The sequence below is a fragment of the Helicoverpa zea genome, chromosome 31 (genome assembly GCF_022581195.2).
Source record: "Helicoverpa zea isolate HzStark_Cry1AcR chromosome 31, ilHelZeax1.1, whole genome shotgun sequence".
In the NCBI taxonomy this organism is placed as follows: domain Eukaryota; kingdom Metazoa; phylum Arthropoda; class Insecta; order Lepidoptera; family Noctuidae; genus Helicoverpa; species Helicoverpa zea.
Genome location: NC_061482.1, coordinates 708,792 through 723,973, shown reverse-complemented (window position 1 = coordinate 723,973; position 15,182 = coordinate 708,792). Strand labels below are relative to the sequence as shown.

Below are 15,182 nucleotides of genomic sequence, written 5' to 3'. Positions count from 1 at the left end.
TAAATCATGAGGCTGATTATTTAAGTGGTTTAATATTTAGTCTATTTTAAGTTAAATGGCAATAACTAAAAAAATTGAAATTAAACATGTTTGTATTACTTTGCCCAAAAGGTCACGGGCAATATGTGTACTGCCCGGTCAATTTGATTATTTGAATCATTATTATGAAATTGCACTCTCATAATGGGCATTTTTTATAATGACCGGGCATTATGTATACTGCCCAATTTATCACTTGGTCCATAACATATATATATGCGTCTCTATTATGAAAACACAATGGGCTTAAGATTACCGTGTAGATACCGCGGCCCTGGTACATAAACGGCCTATGACGGAACACGACGGTTTTTAGTCAGTAAGAGTCTGACACTCCCTCACTGCTGCTAACCCACAGCGGAACGGGTCATTTGATGATTTTTGACGTCGGAAAAAAAAAAGATTACTGTGTAACGTACCCACTGGTTACCAACCTGCTATTTGTTTTACTAACTAAAGCTTTCGAAACGGCCTACTTAATAAGGTCTACTTACGTTTTGTGAAATTACTAAACTATGCTCGACAGTAATTTTGGTTCACGAATCAAAATATCAACTACATTGACAAAGTTATTTGCATTATATAGTAGAATACTAATCTTTAATAATGTCTATATCCTTATAGACCTACGTCTTACTATTTAAAAGCTCAACATCCTTCTAAAGGTATCGTTAAGTTAAGAACCCTTTTCGATAAAAAATAAGTCTGTCTTTCCACTGTAATGTTTTCATTAAATACTTATGTAAGATATATTTACACCACCCTTGAGTAGCCATAAAAGCATATCGTAGATACATTATGTGCTGTGACAAATATTTTTGATCGAACAGGATTTCTAACAACTACAAAATCTACAGCTATAGGTACATAAAAGATGAAGCAAAAGTCACAAGACAAGAAGCTTTGAAGTTTCATACTCATCAACCGTCAACCCGACGACCGTCCCTGTCCACCCACTGCATTCTGAAATAGCGTGAAGGAGTTCAAAAGAGGTGCACGGAACATAGAAAACAAATACATGCATAGATATGTCATACAATAAGTTTAAGAAGTAGACACAGAATTTAAAATATTGAGAAGAAAAGACAATACAGTAAAGCAAAACAACACATTTTACTTAATTATTTTTAATATTTGTGATTGTGTTTTTTTGTAACTTAAAGTTTCCATTAAAAAGTGTCAAAGACTTGTTCTAAGAATCTTCACAATTTGTCAAAAGAAACATTTTCTTTTAATTTGTATTTTATATAAGTCTAGGATGACTTGGTTAACAAGAAGATATAATCATTAAAATAATCAGTTATGTACCTACCTACATTGTATATTATGAACTTGAATGTGTGGAAGATGTAGTGGCTATATTATTTCGTGTATGTAAGTAGGTAAGTACGTCAACATTTCTGTAAATTCAAATACCCAGTAAAACCCCTCTTTTCGAAAAATATGCAATATAAAATCTATAATGAAAACAATCAATCACACATAGCTTTTTGGGATAAATTGAGCGAGGTAATTGTAAAAATATTGACCAACAAAATTATTTGTTGAAACTGGTACAAAAACAAAGTGAAGGTTGAACATCTATACATATAATAATCTATACATATAATAAATCTGTAGAAAGTGATTGTTTGTTCGGGATTCACGTAAAATCTACGAATTTAATGCAGACAATGCTTATATACAAAAGTTCTACGTAACTTGGGGTATTACTTAGGCTTTGTTTCATCGAAATCGGTTCACTCTATCAAAAGATATGATTAATTTAGTGAATTCAAGATGTAAAATATTACGACACGCAATCTGTTTGACAAAACAGTACAGGTTAAAGTAGCTCCATCTGTGGTAAATAAAATACATCAAGAAGCGAGGTGGTAAATAACAATGAATTACCATTTACATTCTTTATATACTATTATTTCAATAGATGGAGTTGTGTATTTTCCGTAATTCACCATATTTTAACACGTAGTGTAATTTTTCGATAGACATTTCAATAGTGTTTGTCAGTTTGCCGTGCCACATCAAAATCCAACTATAATTATTACCTTGATGAAAGGAAAATTAATAGATCTCAGCCAAATTTAAAACGGTGCCATCTAAATTATTTTTTGAACATTATGTCAAAAATGATGACTTTAGTGGAACAATTAATTATAATTTAAAGTTACAGATGGAGTTCATATCAGGATTTTTTCATAAACATAGTTTAGCTTATCTTCCACTAATGTGGTGGCCTTAAACAAATTACTTTGAGTGAGTAGTATTATTTTTTCTGATGCAAAATATGAAAACTTAATCCTAGAAGAAATCAGGATCTATCTCTCGCAAGCGCTGCTAAGCGTGAGATAATGTAGGCTTCTGTAGCTTTAAAAACCAGCCCAGATACAAAGTGCAGATAAGAAATGGGAGCTGCCTTATCGCGTCTGAAAACGTACAAAATACGCGTCGCATACCAGAGACATGCTTACTTTCAACTTCCGATCGCAATTAATACACTGTTCACGATTACGAACAGTCTCAGTTAGACCCGAGCCAAGTCTAAAAAAAAACCTTTTATATAAAACTACGTTTGATATCATTCAATTACAAAGACAGAATTGTTCTCTGTTGCAAATCCTATCCACCTATATCCTATCCTAATCCAGAATGCATTGCAGGTGTGCATTGCACAAAAACCAATGGTATCCTATTCGAGAAGTCAAAAGAGTTGACCTGCCAACGTCAGCTTCTGCGCTAAGCAAGTGTTCTTAATAGTACCATCAGAATTACATTCATCGTTGAATGAGGTGAATAAATTTTCAGAAACCACAATAACAGTAGGAGCCAAAGCGTATTATCGCTTCATAGAGCTCTGATTGGCCCCAGGTGACCAAGTCAGGTCTGATTTGTTCGTTCATCAGATCTTTGAAAGTGTTTCGGTGGATACTTACGTCCTGTTTACGTGTGACACAAAATATGGTATATAAACGTCCTCCGCAAGAGCGAAATTTTCCCAGTGTGCGATAGTGACGCACAGTATACAACACTTATGTTCTTTTGATTTGCTGGCTCCACCGAGAAAAGACAAATTGCGAGCGTACATTTTGAAAATCTTGGCAAAACTGCAGGTTTCAAGTACGAACACATGAAGTGGACTCTCTCAGATACGTACATTTTGCCTATTCGTGAACTAATGCAAACATTTCGGTGGAGTCCCAGCTTAGGCCACCACATTAGGCGTGCGCGATCCTCGGGCGTGTGAGTAGCGCGGGCGCCGCGCGTGCGTCGCGAGCGCGCCGCGTGAGCGTCGCGTTTTGCTGCCCTGCGGCACTTGCAGCGCGCTCGCGGCGCGCACGCGCCGCTCTCCTTGACGTTTAACTGCTAAGGCGTTTAGCGGGCGGCGGGGATAGCGGGCGAAGGGGTAAGAACGCAACTCGAGCGCCGCGTGCTCGCCTCGAGCGCGTCGCTTGCACTCTTCACACATGCCGCAGGGCAGCAAAACGCGATGTTCACGCAGCGCGCTCGCGACGCCCGCGCTACTCACACGCCCGAGGATCGCGCACGCCTAATGTGGGGTCAGCCTTACCATAGTGAGTAAGTGAAACTATCCTACCCTATGCGCCTGCTGATGATGATGACTCATTTCATCATCCATCCAGCTATTCCCCAACTATGTTGGTGTTGGCTTCCAGTCGCCGAATCTGTTCGAGTACCAATATTTTGCTTGGAGCGACTACCTATCTGATCTCTTCAATCCAGTCACATTACAAGACATTATCCATGGTAAGACTGACAGACTTTCTGGCTTCTGATTAGTCACAGCAGCTGCAGAAAATGTACAAATGACAGCTTTGTCAGACTCAAAGCATATAGACATAGATTATAGCTGTTTCCTGTGAAAATTACTTACGCACCATACGTAATAATTTTCCAAATTGGCTGACTAGATCCAGAGATATTCACAACGTCACAAACTTTACTTCTTTTGTTTAGATAAATGGTCACATCCACAACACAACCTTGATCATTGAATCTATGCGACTGCTAAGTGCTAATCCTAATTATACTGTCACGTGAAAGAATGCACCTTCGGGATAAGTAGTATTTTGACGATTCTATATTGCCCACGCAAACGAAGTTGCGGGCAACAGCTAGTTTAAAATATGGCGTTTACCACAGTTGCATGTAAAATGTAAATAGATCGCTGTTATTTTTGCACGCAACGTTACTCGCGGCTAATAAGTGCACTATGTACGAATGACGAGCAATTCTATGCTTTTACAGCCTTTTAAAATAAAACGTACACTTTCAAAAATACTAGTTTCAATTTTATTGTGGCTTAACTAACGATTTGTATTCATTTGAGGATTGGTTTTGTCATCTGTCTAGTCTTTTCCGAACTATGTTGGAGTTGGCTTCCAGTCTAATCGGATGCGGCTGCGTACCAGTGTTTTACAAGAAGTGACTGCCTTTCTGACCTCCTCAACCCAGTTACCCGGTCAACCCGGTAGGTAAGACAGCTTCTGACTACTGGTAACGACTGCCAAAGATGTTTAAATGACAGCCGGGACCTACGATTTTCCGAAATTCATTCCGTTGATAATTATTTTCAAACAACAACCAACGAAAGCCATCACGTGACAGGCCATAACTTATCCTATATTTTTCTTTAGAAGGTCGTGTATCTGTAAATCTCGATTAAAACATGAACTAAAGTTACATTAAAAAACCAAAAAGCCATATGGGACAAAAATGACGTAATATTAAAATTTATTCCCACATATTCTCGTAAAATTATGATATTGCGTCACGCCTGTAGATTAATGGGCTTGCCTGAAAGTACGCATGTTCAAGCCACTGTCCATTAAAAGCTCTATATTTAAAGTTCACGTTAAAAGTACGATCAATTAACAGTTCCCAGAACTGATAATGAATATTCTGTAAAGGTACTTAGTTCTCATTATAATATAACGGTAATTAATTAATTCTTGGTAATATGGATATTTTTGATAAAATTGCAAAGAAATCGAGGTCCATGGAGCCACGATTACAAGGTGGTCCACTGAATAACAGGAAAAAGAAATTGGAGAAATCGTTTATCATCTCACGAGCCTATTTCTTAGCTAACCGGATACAGCTAAGTACCAACGCTTTACAAGGAGCGAGTGACCACCTCAATACAGTAACCTGGGCAACCTAATACCCTTTTGTCGGACTGCCAAAGATGTTCAATGACAAAGAAATCGTTTATGTACAATTTTTTTACAATACCCGATTCCCAAGTATGACCGCAATACAAAACATTTCTCGATAGCCTAACCAATGACCAGTTAAATTGCCATGTCACAACTTTGCGAACAACAAACGGTGACCAAATTGCCTATTGCCAGCGGCCGGCAATATGTATCAGATGTCGAGCCGGTGATTTCAAACGTGTACCAATACTCGCCTAATTACTGCGATCGGCCGGACAGACTGAATTAGTTCCAATGACTGTGTTGTTAATTATTAGGCAATTCATATATGACCCTAGTTTTATTTCTCTTACTGCAGGGTACAGCCTTCTTCTCATACTTACCTACATAGAGAGTAATCATGGCAGATTCACGATTGCAGCTTTTAGAGTACCCGACGTACACTGCAAACTTTTAGTAAGCCGATAGTTTTTTTGGGCTGATAAATCAGTATGATGAATGGTAACATGTACATTACAAAGATGAGATATATACCTAGCCGGTATCAGACCGGCTGAAAACTTTGATTGGACACAAGATTTCCTTTAAAAATAAATTGACGACCATCGGGTCAATTGTAGGCCGACTGTTTACTTTAGTCTGCAGTGTCCAGTTTTCCACAAAATTCTTTCACTTTTACAGCCATCGATGTCCAAGACATACTTAGAAGGCACACTTAACTTAGAAAAGTTACATCAAACTACTTAACTGATGTTACAGACTGGCTGAAAGTGCAAGCAATTTACTTGCGGCATTTAAAATATTCACCAGTAGTTAAAGCGAACGGAAAATATTTCAATATGTAGAGCAGAGCAAATATCTTACCAGTGGACCTTCTCGCTATGTAAAGAACTAAGTATCGATCTTCAACACTTAGTTTTCTTTCACAAAGTGTTTTTCAGTAGCAGAGGATTGTTAGAGTCAAGAAGGGACAACGAGTACTACCTATTTAAATTGATAAAAGAAAATATAAAATTCTGTATATAACTTCAGCGACATAATGGAATGTTTTCAGTTTTGTTTTTTTTTATTAATGTGACACCTTATTTATATACCAAATTTTTTTGCAAATAAACGTTTTCTAATTCTATTTCAGTGACCAATTTATATTTTATATCGAAACACTCTCTCATTAGTTCACGGCCGATTTCGGCCACGGCGGCTGTTCTCATTTAAAGAGATCAGCCAGCTGCGCAGGACATATTATAGTGCACGAGCATTTGCGCAGACACAGGTGCACTCCCTATTCCTTCACTCTCATAACCCGATGGGACGCCAATCCGACACGACCGGAGAGAGATCAGGCGCAGGATCGACATTTACGTGCTCTCCGATGCACGGGTGAATCAATCACCAACTTCCAGACTACGGGCTGCTTTGTGAAAGTTCAAGAAAACCCACAAAGCGATTTCGGCCCGACGGCTCTCATTAGTATGCAGTTAGAAATAGCGTAACCTAAATTCAGAGGTTTATGACCTCCCAAAAATCTAGATTACCACGACTTTTTGTTAGGAATCTTAGAGATTTCAAGGCACTTATTTTTAACCTAGTTACTTAGGAACAAAAGTTATAAAGTACGCTTTCAAGTACGTAACTAACAGCCCTTCATACATCAAGTAAAATAAGTGAAGGCAGCTAAAAATTATGCGCACACAAAGAATGTCTAAGTTCGTCACGATTATGAATAATGAAGGTGAAGTTCGTCATAAATATTTAAATTGTGTGTCGAGTAAGACTTAGTTTCAACCGTTGGGTTATTAACAACTCGTGTAATGTGACCTGGCAGTTAAATAAACCCGACTGTTTGCGGCCAAACGCTTTGTTAAGTAACTCCTGATTGTGTACTTATTTCTGTGTGTTATTTGTTAACTTGTGTGTTCCAGGTCTTTGTAATAGATGAGGTTATTTAATGTACTTGTTCGGGAACTACAGGTATATCCTTTTTTGTGTAAACTCAATTTATTTTGTGCTGACTTTGATCGAGTGTTCCATTTTATGAAGCACTATTAAAATGACCTTCTAGACTTTCATGAATTTCGAAATAATATGCTTCTATGAATATATTGTGGAAAAACTCAGATTTCCATTGTCAAAATTTTGGTTACTCTTGTTCGTTTTCAAGGGCCTCTTGAAAATATTTGAGCATAATAAAAAATAGAGGTCTTTTTTAATGAGAATCTTGTGCTTTTATTTAGTCGACCATATTGAAGGACCCGTGTATCTATTGTATGTTATTATTTTCATTGTTTGTCTGGAAATATTTTTGGAGTGCCACTAGGTACATAAAGCAATAGCTCTCAATGTTAGTATAGGTAACAGTTGAAAAACAGTTCGGAGCGTTCCGAGCGTCCGGAGCAATACACCGTGAAAACAACCAGATATGTTATTTTTTCAAGCAAACCGTTGCGTTTTCCCAGCAAGATCGTTCTCGGAACTGATATGTGCACAGTCTAGCACAGGTGTTCGTTCCCAGACCCCCAGTCCAATCTGTTTACCTCACATACGTAGCATATACTTTTATAAGTTTTCTTTAGGCATGGCGTATGAACAAAAGCAATTAGTCCGTCTTTTAGATAATCCCAAAACAATGGACACGTATTTTTTCTTTTTTCTCACAAAAAGATAACAACGAAGACAAAACACAATTGAATTTTGTGTAAATTTTCAGCGCTACATAGACGTGACGTCACGAGCCCCCACTCTCAATCTTTGTTGCGTTATATCTTGGTAAATACTATGACTAATTAGAATCACTATTTTTGAGCCTATCATAACGCCTATATATAATGTCATATTTTATGATTTTACTGTCCTATCGCATCGAGTTATTACTTATTACGCATTTTTTGTTACAAGACAAAATGCCCGTTGTACTCCAGGGGCGATGTGGCATATAACTTCTATGTAATATATAACGCGGGAGCTCCAAAGTCCATTACGATGTACGCTCAAATCATACAAATGTTTAAACCCTCTGGGAATGCTTGAAGCTTCAATACAACAATAATAATATGCTACAGTCTGTTTTTCCGTCGAAACGGGGATATATTTTTAATTCGTTTCCCTGTTTCCTCTTTTGATTGTTTCATTGAAGTAAAATATTTGAAGGTGGTTAATAAAATAAATATTGGAACATTTATACCGTTAATAAATAGTTACGGTTTATTTTCATTGTTTCCAAATGAGTGGGAACGTACGAGATTGAATATTTACAAAAGTTTTGTGTGGACAGCTGTTTGTGCTTTTGAGATTCATTGCAGAAATATTTTCATTGGAAATATAAAAAAATATTTTGCTTGAAAATATTGCAATTCTACTTAATATTGAATAATGTTCACATTAAACTACTTGTTTGATCGCTTGGTTGCCCACAATCATGATCTGCCTAGCCTTTTCCTATATTGGGGTCGGCTTCCAGTCTAACCGGATTCAGCTGAGTACCAGTGCTTTACAAGAAGCGACTGCCTATCTGACCTCCTCAACCCAATTACCCGGGCAACCCAATATCCCTTATAGGTAAGACTGGTCGTTAGTCTTACTGGCTTCTGACTACTCTTCTTTAAGTGCAGTGCCACATATTTAATATTGAATAATGCTCGCATTAAAGTTATTACTTGGTTGCCCACACAATAAAATAAAATACCATATGGTATGTATGTATGTGCCTTACTTAATACAGTATATTGGCTAAGAGTTGTATGAGTGAGCGATGACAATTTGACGCGCGATAAATGATCGATGAATAGCCAAAAACACATTTGCAAACCGCTTCGAAAAACAGTAGAATTTGTTGGATATATTTTTCTCGGATCACACTTGCAAGGTTTTGTAATAAATGGTAATGTAAACAGGGATGAATTACTGATATTTTGAGTAATTTCAAGGGTTCGTTGAGTTGAGGTCAGTTACGGCCGACTAAAATTTTTTTTAATACTGAAAATTACATTGGTAGAATAATCAAGTTCATTTCTGTTTCTATATTATTTTATTTATATTTACGAATGAAAGGAGAATCTTTTCAAAATAGATTCTCATTTGTAATAGAAGCCAGTTAGAAATAAGTACATATCTAGCAACACTTAAAACAATATAATATAGTATTATATTCAAAAAGAAACGCAATAACCTTACATGTAGATTTATAAGGTTAGAATATAATTTTAACCTCAATACGAGCGGCTGTAAACTCAGAATGACGGTCGTAAAATGTTACGCAAAAACCGTCAAAATATTAAATATTTATATAAAACTGACGGAACTACGTATAACAACAATAATCGAGAAATATTGTATCTTCCATATACAGGGAAAAACCTGAGGCCTTGAAAATTACAAGGTCAAAGGTCAAAAGGATTTTAGGAAATCCTCAATTATTAAACAACCCTGAAATGCTAAGGTTAATATCGCATTATATTGAAAACCTAACTATGAAGCCAGATCCTTGTTTCCACCAATAGAACTGTTCAAAATCATTACGCTGTGAAAATTGAGCAATCCTATTGGTCGTAATCGAATACTTTATAACAATGCAGGATATAAAAGTATGCAAGCGAATTTGAACTCTAAATTCAAGGAGCTACGTACCAGGTTGGCTCCACACGGTGGCTACATCCAGCTTGAAGTTGCCCAGGAGTTTGTTGGCTCGCAGTATGTTGCGAGACTGCAGCACCTGAAACAATCCTTACGATGCATGGCGTTCGCAACATAAGCCTTAACGTGTACCAACATGTACCAACATGTACCAACAAGTACAAACATGTGCCAACATCATGAAACCATTTATAGCGCAATATACTTTAGGATAAGGATATATATATTGATTCATTTTTATGTTGGTACTACTGAAATTTTGAATGCTTGGCAGTTTACAGTCGCTTGGAGTTAACAGGTAAATAAACAAATGAATAAAAATGACAGCATGGTAAATGTTTTAATGGCATAATAATATGGGTTTTTTAACTGTGGGAGGCAGAGTTATATGTTAAATTTTATTCCGATCGGCGATATTTTTTTTATTTCGATAAAAATCGGACGTAAAAGCAAGCTTTACATCTGCTAGGGTACGTACATACTGACGAAGTCGAAATAATTGGTATGATTAAAGCCCGCAGAACAGAAAAAAACCCTTAAAAATTAAAAGATTTTCCGTATTTCCCATTGTTTTCCTTACTTCTATCAAAAAGGTTGTGTTGTACGAACATTTTTCTTTATCATCATCCCTATTTATTATTGTGTTTGTTTTAACAAGAGGCAGCAAGAGGGTATTTTTACAATGCGTGCCCTATCAGGGAAAACCGCCTTTTATCAGTCCTTTGAACCGCCTAACGAGAGCCTCATAAAATATTTGTTGAGTGCTTCAAACTTTTCTCATAGGTCAATGACATTAAGTATCTGCCATATGAATACTAACAAGAAAAAGTTTGGATGTTATAATGATATGTTTATTTGTGTCCTTTGACCTTGAACCTTGTGAGAACCTCGTAAGGTTATAGTTATAATAGGTACTCTTGATGTATGTTTGTATACCTACGTCCGCACATATTAGTTTAATGTCATACTCTTAGGTTGGAATCGTTATCTCATCATATCGACGAAATCAAATATCCTTTCTATTCCGCTAAATCAAAGCTATTTTGCATCATACCTTAATACAGTCTCCCCCATTTTCTGCAATGCTCGTAATATTGAAAGGAAGGTTACATTTACAAACCCGATAGATAAGACTCGTGAGATAAATTACAGATTATAAAATCTTGAATTTTCTATAGGTTGGAACGCAGGGTAAATATATATGCTTCAGAGTACCTCTTTGTTATTTTGTCCTACCCACGAAATCAAATAATCCTTTTTATTCCGCTAAATCAGAGGTAGCTTGCATTAACTTAAATGCAGTCTCCTCCATCTTTTACAATCCTCGTAATATTGAAAGGAAGGTTATATTAAAAACTCCGATGCATAAAACTGCTGAGATAAATTACATATTCTACTACAGGTACAGTTGTTTCTCTCACGGGGGATATTAGGCGATGTACACGACCCAACCGATCCATCATCGGCTTTCATTGACAGTTGTCTTGACAATCATGATATATCGCTCTCTATGCATTTCTAAGCTGAATATATTTTTCAGTTTTTAGTTAGACTTTATGGTTATTTTGTAGTGTGAGTGTAGTGACGTTTGATGTTGCATCGATCATGATTTAGCAATGTGCCAGCATGTGGTTGCCAAATGATGCATGGTATAAAAATTGCCAGGTCTTTTGTAAATGTACCGCTCCGGTTCTCGAAAATATACACACTCTTCCGTCTTTTTAAATTTCTTTTCAACAAAAATAAAAGAATGTTTCCTTAAACAACTGAATCGTGTTTCGAAGATCACTTTGGGCGATGAAATGATGAGGTTTCTAACGTAGTCAGATACCATAACTGCCCCAAGGAAACCATGGCTGATGGCTTGTGGAAACTTGTAACATGTACTCCGTAACCGTACTCATCAAACTCTAAACTTTAATTATGAAGACTTGGTTCTATTTCTGGAATTTTCTCTTAACAACACGTTACGGAACTTAGAAAAGTAAAATAATGACATAGAAAAAGAATAACTTCGAAGTAATTGGACTTTTGATTAGAAAACTCCAGGACAATTAATTTTCAAGAACACGTGACGTCTTGGACAATAATATCCTCCTTTGAGTCGTCAAATCGGGTAAGAAGTGTTTACACAAGGAATAAACGTTGTTTTATCAGAGTAAACTAAGATATTGGTTAAAGGAACACTTTACCGACTCTCAGCCGTTCTCATCGCGTCCAACGAAAGCCAGTCGAGTTACTAGCTTAAGCAAATTGACAATGCCAATCGCCGTCTTTACCTGAAGCTAGTAGCTTGCACTGTGTAAACGGGGCTTCAATTAAATCATTAGGTAACTGGAATCTACTGCCCCGTACTGGATAATCGGTGACTAGAGTGCGTTTGTAATCAAATCGTTAAAGATAGCTTTCTTTCTACTTTTTAGCGCTTAGTGACAACACTCTTATTTTTCAAAAAAAGTACCTATGGGTTTCGGCTTCCAGTCTAACTGCTGAGTACCAGTGTTTTATAAAGAGTGACTTCCTATCTGACTTCCCCAACCCAGTTTCCCAGGCTACCCGATACCCCAGGAAAGCCCAGTTGTCAGACTTACTATCTTCTAACTACCCGTAACGAATGCCAAAGACGTTAAAGACAGCCGGGACCTACAGTTTATCGTAAACTCATACTTATTCCTAGCATATATTTCACGTTACTACCGCAACTAGGTATCGAATATCGGTGTACCATAACGAGCTGCGGTATGCGAGGTCGGATCTCAAAGACAATGGCGACCAACTTATTGGAAAACAATCAAAGGGGAAGGTATGAACGTCGAGTGTATGGCAGAGAAGATTCAGTTTGATCTACAGGTAACTGCGACAATGGTTATTGTGGCTTGGATATGTATGGGGTTTGATGCTCTTTTGTGGAGTCTGAGAGACTGCATATGGTTTCATACTATGTTGCATGTATTATCATCAAGTTGTGGATGTTGGCTACTTTTGTAATGGCGAGATTACACCAAAATTGTCCGCACACAAAACTTTGATCTCGAACAAAAAAAATGATTACGTGTCAACGCGAGTCGTCTCCGTTGTAATTTCGCGGTCAATTTGCGATTTGTGATTGTTTGCTATAGAGAGTAGACCAGAAGATACATTTGTGTGCGTCATAATGCTGTAGTGGCGTTGATTGGTGGACAGAAGAAATATTAGTGCTCTTCATAAATCTGTAGAGGCGTATATCGGCGGAATCTATCCTTTATGAGTACTTCAATAACATTCATACAGCAACACTGGCAAGGTAACTACACCAATTGAACCTTGGTGCTTTGTATTCTCAGTATTCTAGTCACATTCTATGTACCGAGCACAAAGCTACAATTTAACCAAGTAAGGAAAGTTCTTCACAATCTACAGGTGTGATATTTCACAGGACATTGAGTCCCAATCTGGAGAGTGGTAATAAATTAAACAATGGTTGCTAAGCAACGCGTGTGTGTCACAACTTTCAAGAGACGTATCACCACCAAGCCCTTGTGATTTACAAACGTATAACTTGGGCAACCGTATAAAAGGTGGCCAAAACCGTACAAAGGATTTTGCAAGATTGGTTATAGATAGGTAAATTAATAATTTACCTATCAAAATTATAAATTAATTAAAATAACAATTTTTGTCAGAGTTATAGTAGCCGCACACTTTAGACTCAACAGTCGGTTGACAGCAAATAATTAAAAAACAATGTAAAGCCAATCAAAGTTTTTAGTCCCTCTCGTACTGGCCAAATACCAGGTCGTTTAAAATCACACTTCCATTTATCTTCGTAGTGATTTATGAGCTCATAAAAACTATCGTTTGAATAAAGGTTTGCAGTCTTAAGCGCTGATGAACAAAAACTATTTGCAAAGCTTAGCTTATCAAAGTCAAACCACTTACCTAAACTATAGAATTTACAGCAGTTCTACTAAACCGCAAAATTAATTTGCGAAGTGAAATAACTCATATAAAGTACGTTCGTCCTAGCTGGTTAATTAAGTGGCTTAAGCAACATTACTCAGAAGAACGTCAATTTGTTTCACGACATCGTTTTGTTTTCACAACTTATGTAAATGTTAACAAGAAAATGTGGGGAGAGTAGAAACCGAAAGTGCGGGTACTCACGTTCAAAATACGAAGGCACTATTTTATTTCTTTGTTTTATTCAGTCTGAGGGGTTCTTACGGTTTCAATATCAAATAGTGGCAAAAAAAAAAACTTATGATCATTTAAAATATTCATGCCTCTTATAATAATTTTACTTCTATTTAGATATATAAAGATTTCAAGTTGTCCTTTTTGATATTATTCGTAATTAGGACCATCTTAAAAACCCCCATCACACTTAAAATATTTTAGCAATGTTAAAATATTTAATGTAGCCGTCTAGAAATAGTGATACTGATTTACTGTCTAAATAATTTTTTGACATCTTAGGTATTCAATTTTTTTACTCTTCCTAGGAGAAATCAAGAGTGCCTAAAACTTACTTCTAAGCAAGCGTGCTCAGTGAAGATCAATGTCAAACGTGATCTATACTTCTATACAATTTGTTTTGTTTGTTTGTTTATGCCATAAAAATTCCGAAACTAATGAACAGATTTTACAAAATTCCTTGATTTGATTTTAAAGCTTCTATCCCGAGTAACATGTACTATATTTTATCCCGGTGTGGGGGCAGTAGTTCAAACGGACCGCGAGTGAATACGCGCGAGGCTAGTGATCAACAAAAAAATTACAAACGATATTGCTTTTTTATGAGCAACATTTTTCTATCATACAGCTAGCATTTTTCTCCTAGTTCATGATAAACAGATACGAGTACTCTGCTAGCTCGCTCAGATGCGACGCGCGATAAACTGTGGACGGTATGGCGGTTCGAGCACAATTGCTTCCTTGAGAAATCGAACGAAGCATGTATCTTAACCGTGACCCATGGGAAGAATGTATGGTGAATAGATTCTATGTATGGAATAATACATAAGAAAATTAACAAATTATCGTGAAGGTTTGTTGTCCAAACCTATAATATTTAGGAAAATATATAGATAGATGTCTGATAGTGATAGATAGTCATGGAATTGGATAGAAAATAGTCAATAAAAATCGTGCCTATGGTCTTATCAAACTCCATATTCTCTGAATTGCTTCAGTAGTACCAAGATCACTTTATGATCTATTTACCAATATTTAGTAAGAAATGCTCAACAAGTATCAATCACAAATCACCCTCGAGACTGTCCACTCTTTTTGTACCAAAGTTAGTAAGTTTCATCTTGACGAGACTGATACTAGTCAACAAATACTTGAAGATTAACC

At 36.7% G+C, this 15,182-nt stretch overlaps 1 protein-coding gene across 1 annotated transcript in view; it reads right to left on the bottom strand.

Annotated features, from left to right (window-relative positions):
* LOC124644822 (otoferlin-like) overlaps window positions 1-15,182 on the bottom strand; it is a 154,704-nt gene that overhangs the window by 20,848 nt on the left and 118,674 nt on the right. The window contains exon 8 of the mRNA XM_047184420.1: window positions 9,840-9,924. Coding sequence (XP_047040376.1) covers window positions 9,840-9,924 — 85 coding nt within the window. The remainder of the gene's footprint in view (window positions 1-9,839; window positions 9,925-15,182) is intronic.